Source organism: Scophthalmus maximus, chromosome 1, assembly GCF_022379125.1.
Source record: "Scophthalmus maximus strain ysfricsl-2021 chromosome 1, ASM2237912v1, whole genome shotgun sequence".
NCBI lineage: Eukaryota > Metazoa > Chordata > Actinopteri > Pleuronectiformes > Scophthalmidae > Scophthalmus > Scophthalmus maximus.
In genome coordinates, this window is record NC_061515.1 from 24,103,103 (window position 1) to 24,122,500 (window position 19,398).

Genomic DNA, 19,398 nt, shown 5'->3' on the forward strand with positions numbered 1-19,398 from the left:
ATGTATGTCTTCCTTTAGGGGAGTTGATTATTTGTCTTACAGTTGAGTATGATGTTTTAGATGGCTAGGTTAATTGAAAGTGCATCCTGCACAATGCATTTTTAATATTTAATTTTACGAGTGGGGAAAAGATTCTATCAGATTAGTATCGAATCGATATCGGCAGATACTAATGGTTGCAGGATCGGTATCGGATACGAAAAAGTTGTATCGTCCCATCCCTAATATTTATATATGTATATATATTTTTTAATCTTATTAAACATGAATCCTGGCTATGCAAAAAATTGTTTGTTACAGAACAGGCTGTGCATCATTAGGGACTGATGAAAGTTGACTCACCACTGCGTTGGTGTCTGACCCTATCGTGGCCTAGGAAGTTGCAGCTGGAGGTTGTGTTGTGTCTGTGAGAGGTCAGGGTCCGTGGGTGAGTAAAGCCCCTCACTGTGCTCTCTAAGGACACACAGTAGGACATCTACTAGTGTGTTCTGTCTTCCGAGTGCTAAGTATCCTGAGAGTTTAGGGTCAAGCTTTGGGATACATCATGCTGTACTGATTCTCTGAACAAAACAAAATGTCATGTAAAATATAAAAACTCTTAAAGCTCTTTTCCTAGCTTCGGTGTATATTTGACTTTAAGTGCAAAACGGCAGAACAAAGAGCACGTGTACGCATGGGTGTCACCAAAGTCAAGGAAACCAAACCCTTCCAAGTTTATGATTTTTGTGGTTTCTCGTTAAATAGCGAGCGTGTGTAGGCTGTCTTTGAGGAGATCACACTTATTTGGAGGGTTATGGGGCCTGTCAGAAACCCAATCCCGGTGAGGTAGGGCAGCAGCTGTCCTGGCATTGTCTGTGCGAGTGTGTGTTGAGGTGGCAGAGGTGGAGTTAAGGAGGGGTAGAAGTGTGTCAGTGCAGGTGTTGGGGTGTAAAGAGGCGTGGACTTGAGGGTCAAGTTGCCTGTGGGCGTGTGTGTTTGTGTGTTTGTGTGTGTGTGTGTGTGTGTGTGTGTGTTTCCACTCCATCAAGCATCCACTGAAAAGGCTGATTAGAGATCCTTAACAAGCAGATGTTAAACACTCACATGGACCATACAGAATTTTTACTTTATGATATCTCAGCTTTTCAATTGAAGCAGCAATGCGCGTGTATTTTAACAGGGACTTCTTTTTTTTCGTTTTTCAGATCATAGGCTGTTGTTTATGCCGACTTTAGACTGACAACAGGCTACTACAGAGTACTCAGTAATCATCACTATTTTTATTACACAAGTACTGCAATATAAAGGGGTACACAGTATTACACCGTTGTTACATATGAACATGTGAGTCATTAATACATTATTACATGTTACCAGGTTCCCATCACTATTTTATATCACGAGTACACAGTAGTCATTACTACATTATCACAATAGTACACCATACTGATTTATGCATTATCACGCTCATGCAACATAGTCATTACTACATTATTGCACAAGAACACATGGGTCGCTAATACATTATTACACGAGTACACTGTAGTCATTGCAATTTAATTGCATGCATACACTGTAGTCATTAATACATTATCACATACACAGTAGTCCTTACTGTATGATTACACAAGTACACTGCATCTACTAATATTACTAATATTAAATCACAAACAATGTCAGAGACAGACTCTCACACTCACACACACACACACACACACACACACACAATAGCGGTCACAGTGGTCTAACAGAATGACCTGCAGTTGGGCTTGGTAAAGTAGAGGTGATTCACTGACCCTCTGTAGCCCCTGAAACGCAAACACACACACACACACACACACACACACACACGCGCGCACACACACACACACACGCACACACAAACCACAAATGCACATATGGGCACTCAGAAGCACACACCACCCTCTCCCTCTATTTCGCTCGCTCTAACCACAGCTACTTCCTCAGTGAAAACTGTTGGCTGAGTGGGGCAGGTGGTTAGTGTGATTATACACACACACACACACACTCACAAACAAAGACATATGCACACGCACACAACGAAGCCACTTACCCCAACCCTTGATTAATAAAACAAATAAACTACATGGCCTTCGATATCGACAGACAGACCATCTTCCCTCCAGTCAGTCAGGGAGAGAGTCAACGCTGAAGACAAAAAAAAGTCATCAGCAAGGGGATTTGGAGAACCACAAACCAAAACCAGAGAGAGAGAGAGAGAGTCATGAAGAGCACTGAGAGATAAAGGAAGATGCGTATATAGCAACAGAGAAAACGAGCGGAAACAGAAACAAGCCGTGAGTTCGTCATGAAAACAGAGAAAGAGAGACCACAAGCAGAGAAAGAAAAAAGTACGGGGATGAGAGGGGTTTGTGGATTATTTTGCATCTGAGTCACTGGTCAACTGGAATAATCACAAGGATCTTTTTCGGTGGCCTCTGCCCAGGACCGGGACACCTCTGCTGGGGTAAGAATACAACAGCTTACCCACCTTCATTATTCATGTTAACTAATTTAATATTTTTTTTCAACATGGATCATACCTTGCTGCAAATTTTAAATAGACAGTATATCAACTTTCACAGCTTTCATTGCAGAGTTTAACATAAAAAGAAAGAAGCATTAGGAGAAAGGTTATCTGCATTCAGATCTGTGATTCCTAAAGATTGATACATCATTAATACGTTCATCCAGGCACTGGTTTGCTCTTGTGTGCTCACTGTGAACAAGTGAAACAGCGGTGGAACAAATGTAGAATTTTAACAACCCGCCTTCCTTCCTGCTAACTGCCATTCTCAAAAAGTGTGATGTTTTGAGCAGGATTAACAGCCATTCATTCAATTTGTTCAAAGTTCCCCTAAAATTTGCGCATGTGGCTCGGCATTCAGAAAACTCGCGCTAAACTAAGCTAAACTAAACTGCGACGATCTAAAGTCCGACTGAATTGTCCTCAGTTTGCATGTAAGGCAACATTAAATGATCTCCAACTATTCTGTTTGTCAAAAGAGCACACAGCTGTTTTTACTACACTTGGACCTCGGGGGGGTTGTTTCCCCATTCCGGCGATTGACAAAAGTTGAACGTTGCTTGGAGATGCCTTGTCAACTTCTGTGATGCACCATAGACTGAAAAAAACTCATATTGCTGTATAGCCTTCAGACATTTAAGATGACCCGGTGGCACCAATTGGCACCAAAGAAGCTCTGAAACGCCCCCGCCGGATACTTGAAATGCAGTCATGGTATGACAGGGCGAAAGGGCAGGGGTCGTCACAACTGCGGGAGGAAGCCGGAGGAACCCCGGAGAGAACCCGCGCAGACGCAGGGAGAACATGCAGGACTCCACACAGAAAGGGCCTTGTCGCTTCGAGACCGGGATTCGAACCAACGCACCATCTCGCTGCTAACCACCATATGACTGCCTGCTATACCTACTGAACCAAAAACAAAAGTCATTGACAGAAAAACCAGCAATGTTTCCCTGCGTTAAACCACCCCACGTGATACCTCTATATTGCGTGTTGCTCTTATGTCTCTACAGGCATGTAATGGCCTAATCCATAAACACTGTTGACAATCTATACATGAATTAGAAACACACACACACACACACACTCCCACATGAATGAAAAAAGATGTGGTTTGTGGTTAAAAGATCGGGGTGAATGTTGACATTCCAGGTAGTTGGAGGATCTCCATTAACCTTAATATCTGTGTGTGTGTGTGTGTGTGTGTGTGTGTGTGTGTGTGTGTGTGTGTGTGTGTGTGTGTGTGTGTGTGTGTGTGTGTGTGTGTTTGTTAATAGATTAAAAAGAAGAGTGGAGAGGAAGAACATTTGGAAAAACATAAATGAATGGCATCCAACAGCATTTTTGAGTCTCTGTTGTCCTACCAGTCAGCTTTGGTACGAGGTAAGTGCATTTTGTGCGCACGTGTTTCTGCGCGTATTCGTGTTCGCCTGCTGCTCTGTTGTGGGTTGATTAAGATCCTTTAAAGTATTTTGAGGGTATATTCTATGATAAGAATAAGAATGATGAATTTATAATTTGAAAAAAAAGCTCCGTCCTCACCTGAGCTCACGTCTGAGCCTACAGTATATCAACGCGTCCATTCATCAGATGTCGCTTCACACTGAATCTGCACATGGAACAAACTTCAGCCGTGAGCTGGTAGAACACAGGCCTCGTGTGTCCCAGTATTTATACTCTTTTTCCACGTTGTTTGCTCAAATCTGGACGATTTTTCCTAAGCGAATTAAATGAATCCTCACCCGGACGACCAGTTATCAATAACACAGCAGACCACGTGGCTGCTTTAAGTGTGACTGTACCCCTCTGCCCACCCCCACCCCCCAGCTAACAAGGGAGGATGACAGGGACAGGGGAGAGTGAGGAATGAAGCAGGCATTCCTTCCAGGCTCATCAACCAGCAGCTGTGTGAATGACTGTACACGTCGGCCTCGCTTTTCCCAGCACTCCAGTTACTCGACTGACGCAATCGAGCAATGATCTGCGTCTTTCCACGATTACTCGTCCACTTTGATTGTTTGCCATTACGGACTGCTGTGACACTGATCTAATTTCTTTAAGATTTCTTTTTTGTACTTGGGACTTTCATGTCAGGGCAACACAGAAGGAGCTAAGTCAAAGCTTTGTTCGCCGCGTCTGTATTTTTCACACACAGGCCCAGCGAGAAGGGCCCCGAGAGAGAAATCATACGAGCTACAGTACTTGAGAAAACTTTTCCGCTGCATTTGAATAAACAAGGTAGTATTTGTGTCACTGCCACACAAACGAGTGAATTTAGATTTAGCTTTCTAATTTTAGATTAGATTTAGTTTGAAGGTCGGAAATAGCTTTAAAAAGTCAGTTAAAGTAATATTGTCATTGGAGCTGCACATTACAGTAAACATGGACGGTGCTGTGACATGAGAAGTGTTGGATTCGTCTTGAGTCTGATCAAACCTCCGTTCAGGTCTTTCAGCTGTTGAATTGAGTTAATATCATTGCAGCCGTGGCTGATACAATAAACAGTCTGAGAGAATGTATTTCCTGAAACCTGATGTTGCATGCGAGTCTCCAGCGGAGAGTATCTGCGCTGCGGAAATTGTCGAGAACACTGTGTGCGTTTGTGTGTTTCCTGTCAATTCTTGGTGCAGCACTTAAAACAGTTTCCACAGAAAAGGAGCGCTTTCTTTTTTCGCGACGGCCTTCTCACTTCTGACATCACTGTTTGCATTTGCACAGTCTCGCGGCCTGTTCTAAGTCGTGCACCAGCAGTGCCAACGCCCGTGACAGTGTGCGATGCTGTTAGAAAACATATGATTTGCCGAGACTGTATTGAGGAAAATCCGATTGTAAAATTACACCAATAATTCACGCTCCGCTAGCTGACGGTTCCGAGTGCATACCCTGGAAACGCTGGGGGAAAAAAATCCGGGTTTTCAGCTCAGTAAATCGAATTGTTGAAAAGTTCATTGAAAGTGTACCCTTCACCCTTCTTCTATGAATTATTTAACTCAGCATTAAATGCTACTAAGACGCCTTGAACTGATGAACATGAAATTGGCAAAAGAAGGTTTTTAAATGCAAATTCTCCGGTACAAGTATAAAGGAAAAGTTTGGGGGAAAAACTCTGATTGTTACTGTTATATACTGTAGTGACTCTTACATTTCTCCTCTGATCTGTTTGCCCTCAGACTAATCTATCCAGCAGTCATGAAGCTGCTGCAGCCATACACAGTTGGGGTGCGATACTCAACCTCCTCAGTGACATGGGTGCGTACGTGGGATGTCCCCCTTTCCGGTCTATATATCCCCACCTCTGCTGAATTATTTTTTATCCCGGGTGGAGACTAAATGTATCCCCCCCTCAAAGTGATAAATGTGTGTAAACCTCAACCATAATACTATCACAAAACTCAAACCAGCGCATTTATAGTACAACTTGATTGAATCACATGTGATTCACCCATTAGGGAATCAATCTGACTTCATTCTGAATGGTTTTTCAACTCCTGTTGTCCCGTTGGGTGTTGGTGAGTTGTTATGTCATCTTCCAGCCGTCGCTTCGTACCTACAAATCCACTGAACACCACATTTTCTGCTTGGTTTCTACCTAAATGCGAGCAAAAAGCATGCGCGCGTGTGTGCATGTGTCTGTGCCAGTTGGCCCGTCCTGCAGTTTTGGAACAAATCTACCAGACACACTCTGCAGCTTTATCAGTTCACACTGTTTGTGTGCGTAAGTGTGTGTGGGTGTGTGTGTGTGTCTGGTGTGTGTCTGACTTATCTGTGCTTCGTTCAGAGTAAGACAGGTTTTCAACTGATGTTTGTAAGACTCCATTTACACGTGGCATTAAAATTTGTCTCGTCGTATCGAGATATGATTTTTCCTGATTATATTTACACTTGGTATTAATATGTGTCCGGTGTTATTGTGTTTTCTAGCTTTTTGAGGAGAGGCCCGCCTCGTGTGTTTACCGGCTAATGGATGCTAATAGCTGGTTTGGAACAGTTGAGTGGGATTATTATCCCATGTAGTTATTGTATGTGGATTGACAACGCAATTCCAATTTACAAATGTATATCTGCGTGGCGACGATGGATCCCTGACCACCTCCAGAGTTGGTAGGGTCAATCGAGTCCCAAGCTGTCATCAGTGCAGGTGTATTCACACCAGATTAGATAAGTCTAAAGATTTGATCTCATCTAAAAAAAATAATAACAACACTGACCACTAATATTAGACATGGCGTCAAACTAAGACTTCCAGGCAAACATACATCAAGCTCCAGTTTGTGTCTGGCATTAGTGTCATTTTGGAGTTAAGCATCTAAAGTATAAATACCTGGTAAACTAGAAAAGAAAAACTAAAAATTAAAATGCAGTAAACGTTTTCTACAATTCTGGAAGTTTACACAAAGTTAAATTATCTCTGACATACAAATACAAATTTGCAATTCTAATTACACGTTCATATATTTGTTAATTTCAATTTGAATGACAAAATAAGAAAGAAATATTATTTTATTTTACTTGCAGTAATGGATCTGTGCTACAGGTACTTTTGTTATCTTCAAAACAGAGAATCATTCATTATCTTTTATCGCTCTCAATGTTTGACTCGTGGCACTTTTATCTTACAGACGAGTTCCAGAGTTAGACAAATAGAGTGAGTTTTGTTTTCACTCATTACTTCTGTGTCAACTTCATGTGATCATATAAAACTTATTTATGATTCTCTGAATCAAACTTAGTTTTCCCCTCCCTCCTCCCACTACATCAGCCTTATGTTCTCCCCTTCATCCTTTTCGTCCTCCCTTCTCATCTCACGCCCTCGCTCCTTTTCCCATCCCTCCCTCCCTCCTCCATCCCTCCTTTCCCAGTCTATATATTTCGAGTTGTTGTTGTGCGTTCCCATCACGCGACTGTTGCATTTGCATTGTTCCCCTCCTTCACTTCATATATCAAACCGCTCAGAAGCTTTTTTTTTCTGCTCTTTCTGTCAGTCCTAATTTACACCGCCTCATCACATCGTAACGCATTGTGTCACGTGCTTCATCAAGCACTTTGCACTTGTCGACATTGTTCGCCTTTCTCGGCAGCATTGTACGTGCCTGTCCCGAGCTGATTCTGGTTATCTGGAGGCTACACCTGTGTGTGCGTGCGTGTGTCTGTGTGTGTGTGTGTGTGTGTGTGTGCGTGTGTGTGTGTGTGCGCGTGTGCCACAGATGCAGGGAGAGTAACTGTTATCAGGACCAGGCAAAGTTTAACAGAGGAAACTCCACAGGTCTGCTGGAGCTGATTTTAAAAGAGGTGATGCTGACCCTCAGCGTGAACCCACACTCGGAGGGTTCACTCAAATGTTCACGGAGTAGAAATTAGAGCGAGCTTTCTCACATCCATAACTTACTGCGGTGTCAAAGCACGCTTGTGCTTTCTTTCAGTAATTACGGAGAGCTCTACGTCACTTCCAGCCAGGGCAGCACTACGCTCAGATATCATGCTCACACTGGACTTTCATTTAAAAAACCCTCCTCTGGTCTGTTCTGTCTGCACAAACTCATGATGGACAGGATCCAGATCCAACATAAACTTTACATTGAGGTAAAACAGAGGAAGAATCTTCACAGACGCTTAGATCAGCAAATATCTAAGTGAAATTAGTGAAACGATAACTTGGGTTTATTATTATTATCTGTTTTTTTGTTCCTATCATTCATTGTTTGCTTTATATACTGCAAATTTTTCAATTTATGCACATTAAGTGAAGGAGTTTTTCTCCATTGTACACACGCACTCCGCTCAGGTGTCAGTTTATTAGGAACACCGAGGTTAATACTAATGCAGTTTAATGCAACAGCCCTGCAACAGTTACGGTGGTTATGATATTTAGCTGCATTGCGACCGTTGACAGGTGTTCCTATAATTTTGTTCAACCCAGTGAAATCAGTGAGGCTACATAACTGAAAAACCCTTCCGTGTAATGCAATACATCGTAACAGCAGCACACGATACATTGGTCAATCAATTATTTATGGAAACTGATAAAATAGCACAAAAATAAATAGATTGAAAATGCAATAATAATAAAAAATGATAAAACATTCAAGTAATGAGACGGTGAAATACTTCATCTCTATTTGATTGATTACATTTTACTGTTATTGATCATTTGGTAATACTGTTTCTGAAATGGTGAGTGGCTTTGTAAGTTAAAATGTTAACCCTGGTCGGAAGATTTCATTTCATAAAGATTAATAATGCGCCTCCTATTTCTAAAATGAGAGGTATCGTGTCGGGAAAACAAACGCCGATATCATATATTCAGGGGTCACTCAGGGATCACTCTTGAACATCCGCTTTCAGACTCTCACTCAGACCGAGCACGTGAAGAACCGAGGCCATCCCGCAGCAGCAGCAGCAGCAGCAGCAGGGTTTTGATATGTGTGATTTCACGTTGAGAGGGAGAGGGTGATGGTGAAGGTGCAGCACAATCGATGCTGCCGCTACAGTTTTTATCTGCAGCCACCATCCAAATATCATTTCCCCTTGAGAATCTCAAGATCGTTTTCTGTCATGTCAAATGGATAGCGAATGGATACGAGGAGGTTTCACCTTTGCGACAGTAATATTTGCAAGCACAAAAACTTAAAGTCAGGATATGTCTATTTTTGCCCAGACAAAAATAATTTCAAGGAAAAACAAAAACTGTGCCAGAGAGTTTTGTGATAGTATTATGGTGAATTCATGGTTTCGTCTTTCTACAGTCTGAGTTCGAGCCTATGCTTTCATCATGGTGAGTCTTTCCAGGCAACGGCCATAACATATTCTAATGCTTCGGGTTGTCAGTGATGTTTTAGGTCACTGTGCTCTGAGTGATACAAAGTGTTGTTGTTGTACATGTAAGTGTGTGTGTGTGTTCTTTTTGGATTAGTTGATTTTTTGAAGTTAGACTGTTGTGCTGAGCTGTGTGTGCGGCGCTTTGATAAACTGAACGAATTCACCGGATCAAACATGACCTGTTTGTGTGAAGCATCTTGTCTGTCAGAATGAAAGGTGGACAAAACATTGTGGAAGTTTCCTTTTTAAAAGGACAATGTGTGCAGTTTAGCCAATCCTGTCTAACTAACAGAGGCAGTTTCGCCATTTCAAAATGTCTGTTGGCTGGGAGCGCGTGTGTGAGTGTGTGTGTGTGTGTGTGTGTGTGTGTGTGTGTGTGTGTGTGTGTGTGTGTGTGTGCACTGTGAGTGCAGTAACAGACAGAGAAGATAGTGAGGGAAGAAGGAAGCGAGGAGGATGCGTGTGACAAAGCGACCGTTAGAAAGACAAAGCCTCACATTCAATGCTAACACACACACACACACACACACACACACACAGACAAACACACACACACACACACACACACACACACAGGCAATCAACAGCAGACCAATACTGTTGCTGTGTAGTCCATATGAGAAAAAAAAAAAAAAAAAAGTAACACTTTATTGAACTTTTGAACCAGGTTCGGTGGGACGTTCAAGATGATGTTGCCAAAACTTGACACCAAACAAAAGCCAGGAACAATTTGGAGTCGCCGTGAGCTGTACATTCACCCACTTCTGCAGGAGGCAGAAGAAAACGTTATCTCAGAGCTCGAGTGGGACAACAGCTGCAAAGATATGATAGATCCATCCATCCACTAGATATACTGCTTCCTAGCTGAAGCCAATCCTAGCGTCTAGGACATTGTGCAAGAGGCAGAGTTTTCCCTGGACTGCGTGTGTGTGTGTGTGTTTCTGTTTGTGGTATCCAGTTTTGCATTTACAGTGTATTGGTTAGCCAGCCTGGTAAACCACACACACACACACACCATCTCTCTATCTCTGTGTCATGCACACACACTGAGAGAGAGAAAGAGCTGTCACCCCTCTATTGTGGTTATTTATTGTAAAACTCTGCTTGGTTTGTGGCTTTGGTAAGTATGTGTGTGTGTGTGTGTGTGTGTGTGTGTGTGTGTGTGTGTGTGTGTGTGTGTGTGTGTGTGTGTGTGTGTGTGCGCGTGCGCGCGCAAAAACAAAAACGAGTTTAGGAAAAACAACCAGTGTGAGGAGAGGAGCAGAAAGCGTTACTTTAATGAGGAAGGAATGAGGAGGCACAAACATGAGTTTGGAGAAAAAACTAAAAGAGGGAGTAAGGATGAAGGATTGGAGAGAAAAACAGAGGAGAGTCAAGGAAAAAAGTAAAATCCAAGTTCTCACTCAGTTCAACATCCCATCCTCAACCTCACTTTAATATTAGCAGCCAGAAGCCAGGCATAATCCTCCTGCCATGAATAAATACTCAATGTACTGTAATTAAGTACAAGTTTCCGGATAAACAACGTGGGTTATCGGAGGAGTATGACGTGCCTCAAAGTTGTACCTAAACGTACTTCGTAAATTTCAGTTCAGACTAAGCATGTGCAGAGTACAGGATCAATCAACCATCCAGAAGGAGATCAAACTGTTCAAATCAGCGCCACCGCCACTCAGTTAAATGCAGTTGAGTTATTATTTCAGCAAGTAAGGGGATTTGAATCCATCTTCAACAGCCTCATTTTGAAGTTTGATCAAGTTTTTTGGGGCATGTGAAGATGGCTGCTTCCGACAAGTGTGATTTCCGCGACAGTCGACAGTAAAACCCTCCGTCTGCGTATACCTCCACAGGATGTATTCTGCAGGAGTCTGGTTTTAAAAAAACACAGAAAAAAACAGTCAAACTGAAACCAGAGAGGAGGGGAGAAAACGGATGAGCTGTGTTCTAAGTTTTGTCAGATCGGCAGGCGGGGGGGGGGGGGGCAAAATTAGACATTGCAAATTGCAATTTCTGTAACTTCCTGTCACCGACAATCCGGCAGTCAAGTAGTTACCATTCAAAGACAAGCAGGTATTTTACTTTGCCAGTCATTTTTGCCTATAAACATATTGAGACTAAGATATGTACGAAAAACAACAACAACAAAAATTCACTTAATGCCCATCCACCACTCCGACATACTCACACATACACCTCCCTGCATTAAGCAAATGCTGACTGTAAGCTTAGAAGAACATCGTGAAGTGCAGAAGTTTTCAATATTAAAGTGTAATCCTTTTGGATACGGTGCCAAAATGCATTGTTTTTTGATGTGTGTATAAGAGTCCTGCCTTTTTTTCGATTCCCACACACTCCGCTGTCAGGGAGATAACAATGTGTTTACAACCTACTGCTGCTGATGTTGGGAAAGCCGGTGAGATGGATGGAAAAAAAATTGGGGATAGATGAAAGAGAGGAAGGAAGGACTTATGAGAAATTAGTCCCCTCGTCTTACCGGAAGCCCCTCCCCTCTCCCCCCGTTCAGTTTACTATGCAACTGTTTCGCAACAGAGGTGCAATGACGGGTCTGAGAAGTCGCTCTTCCCCCGTTGTCATCCTCCTGTCATCAGCGCTGTGAAGCGCACATTTCCGTTCGACAGGACAGAAACCACAGTTCAAAAACAAGAGGATCAGAAAATGATTTTACACCTTAGATTTGCTTTCGCATTTTCGGGATGTTTTAAAAAAAAAGATACCTCTGACTAAACAGCCACATAATAGATTGGCAGGTTATAATTGTTTTGCCACGTGGCATGAGAATGTCACACAGACATACAAAATATATATGGCAAATCTGCAAAAGAGAATCAATCCAACCGATCTAAAGATGAACCACATGTCAAAAGCTAAGGTTCTGCCAACAGTCTCCAAAGGCGGGTGTGTCCACGACACCCACTTTTAAATGAGTTTGGCTTGTTTTCAAACCACGGGTGTAGCATGGAAATCTGGGCCAGAACATTTTAAAACCTCAGTGGTGTGTTCACTATTTGTCTGTTTTTTTCCGAGCCGCAATTTAATAAACACGTTGCCCGACGGTGTTAATCAAAAGTAATCATCGTAATAATTTCACTCCACTCGACTCCAGATGAAAATTGAATGTGTGTACGTGTGTGCGTCGGTGTGTGTGTGTCACTCCCCATTGTCCAACCGTGAAACAGTAAGATTTTATACCCGAGTCTCAGCGAGAAGCTGTCTGCAAAAGTCATTAGGATTAGCGCTTTGGTGCTGCATACGCATGCACACGCATGCACGTACACACACACACACACACACACACACACACATACACACACACCAATAAAGAGCCTCATAAGGACTCAATCAAGACTTTCATTCTGTCTATTGGTCTTGTTGAGATGTTTCCTGTAGTTTAACTCTCTCTCTCTCTATTGCTGTGTGCGTGTGTGCGTGTGTGCGTGCGTGTGCGTGTGTGTGTGTGTGTTTGTGTGTGTGTGTGGTCATTTGTCCAGCTGTGATCTCTGGCTCTCATTTTGAGGCCTGGGAATAAACACGGAATGCCTTCTATGGATTCCTCTCCTTTTTGTCTGTCTGTCTATTTCTTCCTTACCACACACACAAAGGGTATGCACACCTACACACACACACACACACACACACACACACACACACACACACACACACACACACAGCGGCTCCCATGTGGAGATCTGGCCGCACATCACACAGCCCACTTCTTCTGTTTGATCTGCAAAATGTCAGCACTCAGCTGGTGGTTTTATCTCAGATTCCCACATCACCCACTCTGTTTCGCGACAGTGTTTGGAGAAACTAATATTTGCAGAAACATGTCGATGGATAATCACATCTTTATCATACGCATCAATATATCACACAACTTGAAGGATAATTCAAAATGAGCATTGCATTATTGAATTGAAGTGAGACACTCGTATACAGGAAGCACATAGCGGCTGGCGTGTATGATGGTGTTGATCGCATGACACAGAAAAGATGTTGAGTGAAGTTAAGCGAGACACAGGGTTGTGGATGATGCTCCACTGGAGCTGCTGTGGAATCATGCTTAATGGTGCAATACAGGAGTATGAATTTAGCGTAATCTTTTACCGAGCCCCCCTTCCTGTCTTCATCCATCGGCTGCAGCAGGAAGTTGGAGCTGCGGCCTTTTCTCACTTCTTTTCAAACGCCTGTTTAATCACTTCAGTCTTTTAATACCAACAAACCTTCAGCGTTCTGATTGGTTCTTTGCACGTGTGTCATGAAAGATTCTGCCAATACAGTTGAACGCATGCGCATAACATTTCTCCTGAGGAAGTTTTCATCATGTGATCATGGATATGGGTCCTCACCGCTGATCTTCAGTGTTCCAGAGTTTAAATTACATTAAGATGCTGGTGTGTGTGAATGACTCTGTGTCCCTGTGTTCTGTCTTCAGGTGAACACAGCTCATCACCCGTGCTGGTAACAAGACAAAGACGAGTCCATGACATGTTAACTGGAAGCCCTTCAAATTCATCGTAATTCAATTCCTTCAGTCCTTATAGTTAGAAGTATGTGATCAGACCTCGTTCTGATACGTACCCTTTCAAAACAGACAGTTTTGCAGCTATTCAAATATAAGTCAGTGGCATCCTGGTTTCCATGTAGACATCACGTCAAGAGTGTGTATCTGCACAGTTGAGTTGTGGAATCGTTATCACAATCGCAGACCTATTGTTTGTCTTTGACATTTCTGTTACTGTGTGTGCGTGTGTGTGTGTGCGTGTGCGTGCGTGCGTGTGTGGTAGCTTGAGGAGAACCACAGTCCCAAAATACTGGTAAAGCCAAACCTTACCACAGTGTGTACCAAGTCCAACATCAGCAGCCATGCACAGTCAATGTCAACTCCTATCTCCCTCTGTGTGTGTGTGTGTGTGTGTGTGTGTGTGTGTGTAGGAGACGAGCGGGAAATCAGTGGTTATGTTTAGGTGTGCAGCTGGGTCAGACCCCCAGAGATAATCCATCAACATCTAACAAACAACTAACTCTTATCTGGTATCTGATCGTCTCATTTCAACATCATCATTTGCGGCAATAGACACAAACAAACGGAAGAACTACGACAACTGTACGCCGGCTTTGCTCGATTTTGTAAAGAGCGATGTTGCCCATGCACGTGATTTTCTGTCGCCCTCTTCGTTTCGCTACACTTCCCCGCTGACTTTAACCCCGTCCGAAGTTTCGCAAAAGCCACCCGACAGGAAACCGCCATCTGGCGATCGATGCGGCCGCTGATCATGCAAAAGCTTTTTTCCGTGTTCCCGACCCATTTCTCTCCTGACCACACTGGTTCCCCTTCAGTCTTAATGGGCGAGATGGCGGGGCGTGTGTCTGCGGAGGCTGGTGTGATGGGTGTCCTGTGTGACGCGCGGCAAGGTCCCTTTAGTCCTGTGGTTAACGAAGAAGTCGTGCAAAGAGTCATTTCACCCTTTTTTTATCTCCTCCTCACCCTCTTTCCTCCCTCCATCCCCATTTGTCCCCACATTGTGGTTAGCAAGTGAATGCAAAGTGTTGTCTTAATGTGTGTGTGTATGTGTGTGTGTGTGTGTCCCGAACCCATTAACGCCCTTTTATTCCGTATTGTAAATTCCACCCAGCGATTACGCCTTCTGATTTATTCATTGGCTCATTTGGGACCGTGTGGTTGGGCTCAAGGTGTCTGATTGGCTGATTCCGCTTGCTCCTTCCACTTTGATGATCCATTTGTGTTTCTCCAAAATCTTTGACCTTACTTAGCATGCGAACGTAGACGTGCGCACACACACTGCAAAAAAACAAAGCACAAAGTAACCAAAGCCTGAGGGGTGGGAATGGTTAATTAGTTGATTGGAAGTCTCATTCCCTGACCGTCAGAAACGGTGTTGGTCATAGAAAACAATTATTGATTTTTATGGCTCTCTATAGTGACTGGTTTAGAGGTTTATGTATCTCCAGTAAGTGCATATTAATAATGAACAATTAAGAACAGTCCAAAACAGACCTCTATATAAGGCACAGAGTTAAAGGGGCAGTAAGCGATTTTGGAGAAAGCTTGTTTCTCTCTTTGTTGTTTTTCATTTTACTTCTCCCGCCGGGCCGCGAACCTGTGGCCCTCTAACTTGTCCTGCGAGTAGTTGATACAAATTCCAAAAGCCTACAGAAATATCGGATTTTGCAAAGATGCATGGATACTTTGCTGTCACACTCTCTGACGTGTCGGAGCCTTTTCACCAAAAATACTTGGAAGAGAGAGACGTTCCTCCTTTATGAGGCAGGTTTGGGTTTTTCCAGTTTCATGGCAACAAAAAAGTATTCAATGGCAGAAAAGATCTTTGCCATCAAAGAGTGAAACTGACCCTCGTATCCACTGGGTTGTAATATCGGCCTCATTCAGTAATTGGCATTTAAAGTGTTGCTCTGTCATCAAAGTAAAAAAGATTGTGACACACAGCAAATGGAGGCAGTTAGAATACTTTGGTTATTTTGGATATGGGGTGTGGGGCCACTCCTCAATCCTCTTCTCACCCTCCTCTTCCTGGATTCATCCCGCTGCTGCCGTCCGTCTGCTGTCCCCTTACTTACCAGCATCACCGTATCACTTTTCATCTACTGGAGGTCTAAGGCTGACAACAACAGAGTCCATCAGCCTCAGGCGGTGCAGGTCCTGCTGTAGTACAATACCACTGCAGTTCAGATGATACTGAACAACAGCTGCCAGTGGAGACACACACACACACACACACACACACACCTCCCTGTGAGGTACGACACACATTTGATTAGTCCTGCATCCCATAAGACCCATCATCACACACAGCAGCAGAAAAGTTCACTCAACAACACTGTACTTGAGCTCAAAGCTCACATCGGCACGCTCACACGCGCTAGCGTTGGCAAATGCTTGTATGAGGTTCAGCAGGTGTACTGTTCATTGTGTTCACCCGTGTTTTGTTTTGCTAGTCAGTAGCAATCACAATGTGGGCCACAGGCCGAGTCTGACGAGGATGATCCTCAACCTGCACAGAAATGATACACTCTCTGTGCACCATAGATAAATGTACCTCATCCCGTGTCAGACCATCAAGTAAATGTTGATCCTTTATTACAGAATAAAGTGAAAACCGCGCCTTTGGCAGCGGCAAGATAATGTTACATCAATAACAATCTGGGAGCACGTTATGATTCACAAGAGGAGCTGCAGGATGGAAACATGTCAGTCTCAGGGCTCCGTCCGCTACTTTTCTTCCTACTTGAGGTCGATAAAGGGAGCCCGGCCTTAATTTGTTGCCAAGGTAAATGGTAAATGGGCTGTATTCATATAGCGCTGTTCCACTCTTATTGACCACAGCACGAGTCACATTCACCCATTCATATAGTGCTACTATTCAATTCGCTTTTACTGTCACATTCATATACATTCCTACACTGCCGGAAGAGCTGTCAGAGGCACTTTCAGGGTCAAGTATCGTCTCCTGTCTGCCATTGTACACTATTTTTGCCCGTTTTTGAAAAGATATCACATCTCCCTCATCTCCCACATCTCTAAGATGGCAAGGTTTTTAACATCCCACCTTCGAGTTGTGTCCGTTATATATACTTCAGCTCTGATGAGCTCGGAAGACATGTCCTACCTGTCCCGTCGTGTGCACTGTGGTCATTTTAATTCGCTTGGAAACTTTTAATTCCTTTAGCCTGTAGATCCTCTGACCCAACATATTCTCAGTGGCCTCAGAGCCCTCACTTGACGACAACAATGATTTTTTTATCAGGCATAACCATGAATTTCCCTTATCTTCATTACACAATACATATTGTAGAAAGCAAGACTCTTACAAAATGCCACTGGACAAAATATATATATATATATATATATATATATATATATATATATATATATATATATATATATATATCAAAAATAATTGCTGTTCTTTTTTTAGGCGTTGGGGTTATAGGTCTATTGCTGTTTGTGAAGGCTACATATTTAACAAGAGAACCAAGTGTTAACGCTGTCATCGAGTAAGATGAGATGAGATGAATCAGAATCAGTGTTAATGCGAGGTGGCTAACAGGTTACACATGAGGAATTGTTCCTGGTGTTATGAGGTGCGTAGCAGTCGTCAGATGTGTCGGGATGTTTCGGATTTAGCTCGGCATCGGACTGTAACTGACTGACCCACACCATTTGTTCTTGAGGTGGTTGGTAAAAAACTAAAAAGTTGCGTTGCTGCCCTGGTGCTCACAGTCTTGGAGTTGCCTCATTTTTACCCTTCCGCAAAACACGAGCGCTGCATTTGGATGAAGGGAAAACTGCTGTCACGTTCACGTGGCCTTAGTGTGAGGCACCTGTCAGGACGTCTAACGGTTCATTCATGTCCTAGTATGACGGACGTCCCAGACACAGAGGGCACAGACTTGGACTGTCCAGCCTGCAGTGTGTGTGTGTGTGTGTGTGTGTGTGTGTGTGTGTGTGTGTGTGAGTTAAGAATTTCTGCTCTAATGCATCTGCTCAGCCATTCAAACTGCACTAAACACAGCCCGAGGCACTTCTCCCTACCTCTCTCTCTCTCTCTATCTGTCTCTCCGTCTCATCCCGTCTGTCTCCATCGGACACACACTGTCTCACTTTTCCATCTCTGTCGTCCTCCATTATATTTTTCCGTTTCTGCGCTGAAAGAATGAACATTTTACGAACTTTGACTGTGTGCATGATTGAATAGGTAGGCCTCTCCTTCTCTGTCTCCTGCTTTCTCCTTCCTCTGTCTCTGTCTCTCTGTGTCCTTCATTTCTTGTGTCAGAAAATCAATTTTTAGTTTAGCAAGGATAAAACCAGTCTCCTCTCATCGCAGAGGCCGGCTAAATAATTCAGAATACACACATGCAAACACACACACACACACACACACACACACACACACACACACACACACACACACTCACACACAGGACAAACACACATTCCTATTTTTGCAAAGTACCTTTTTGTCTGAGCAAAATATGACAACAAATCCACCTGCTTTCTTATACTGTATGTCTCTGACAAGGATTGTGTGTGTGTGTGTGTGTGTGTGTGTGTGTGTGTGTGTGTGTGTGTGTGTGCATGTGTTTGTGTTTGTGTTTGTATTTGCTGGTATTGTTCATCATATCAAAAGATCATTAGAATATATATGATCATGTTGTATCAGGGACGTTTGGGGTTATGCTACATTATTTGTATAGTTTAATTTTTTACAAAGGCTTCACTCATTGCCCAAAACAGCTGGTCCCTGTAGTTTTTACCAAACATTTATTTCAGACACCAGGAGGTAACGTAATGTTATGTTTATGTATGTTAAAGTGGCCTCACAAGATGAAGTCATGGTGACCTTTGCCGACCTTTGGTGACGATCACCCTGTCACCTCTTCCTCCATCTGCCACTTGGCAGGCACTCTGAAAGCTTTACAACAGCAGCCGTTCACAGCCACTGCTGTAACGCCGGTATGGCCCCTTTGTGCCATAAAGACATCCGGCATACTTTGACTATGTAGCACTACGTTTACTGTAATGCCGCCTCCTTCATATTGTAGTTACCATAGTGATAAATCACTGATAATATCATTAAAAATAAAGACCGTATCTTAATTTCAAAGGAGTCTATGCCCCCTTTGGCTGCATTCATCATGGTCAATTTGATATTTAAGATGATTTGTGTAACTCAGAAACGTGTTTTAAATTTGAGCTGAAACACAATGTAAAACTGGCTCCACAGTTTTGTAAAACGTGCGTGTGGAAGAGATGGTCTCTCTTATCCCAACTCCTTAATTACAGCTTGGTTAGTGTGTGTGTGTGTGTGTGTGTGTGTGTGTGTGTGTGTGTGTGTGTGTGTGTGTGTGTGTTTGTGTGTGTGTGTCATTTGGTGCTGCTGCTAACTGATATGTCAGAAAATCAATTAATTACTTTTAAGCGGCAGTTAACTGCATCCGCACAATACACCCCATGAATTATAGACGAGGTACGTGTTCATAGTGTGCGTGTGTGT

The 19,398-nt window shown here is 43.1% G+C and overlaps 1 protein-coding gene across 7 annotated transcripts in view; it reads left to right on the plus strand.

Annotated features, from left to right (window-relative positions):
- Window positions 1-19,398, plus strand: part of runx1 (RUNX family transcription factor 1) — a 59,238-nt gene that overhangs the window by 11,458 nt on the left and 28,382 nt on the right. The window contains exons 1-3 of one of the 7 annotated variants that reach the window (XM_035628387.2): window positions 2,022-2,467; window positions 3,805-3,903; window positions 5,698-5,776. The exons of 2 other annotated variants lie outside the window; for them this stretch is intronic. In XM_035628387.2, coding sequence (XP_035484280.2) covers window positions 3,853-3,903; window positions 5,698-5,776 — 130 coding nt within the window. In that variant the 5' untranslated portion in view covers window positions 2,022-2,467; window positions 3,805-3,852. Of the gene's footprint in view, window positions 1-2,021; window positions 2,468-3,804; window positions 3,911-5,697; window positions 5,777-19,398 lie in introns of those variants that run through there. 4 more of the 7 variants (XM_035628415.2, XM_035628395.2, XM_035628402.2 and 1 more) reach the window with 4 other exon arrangements.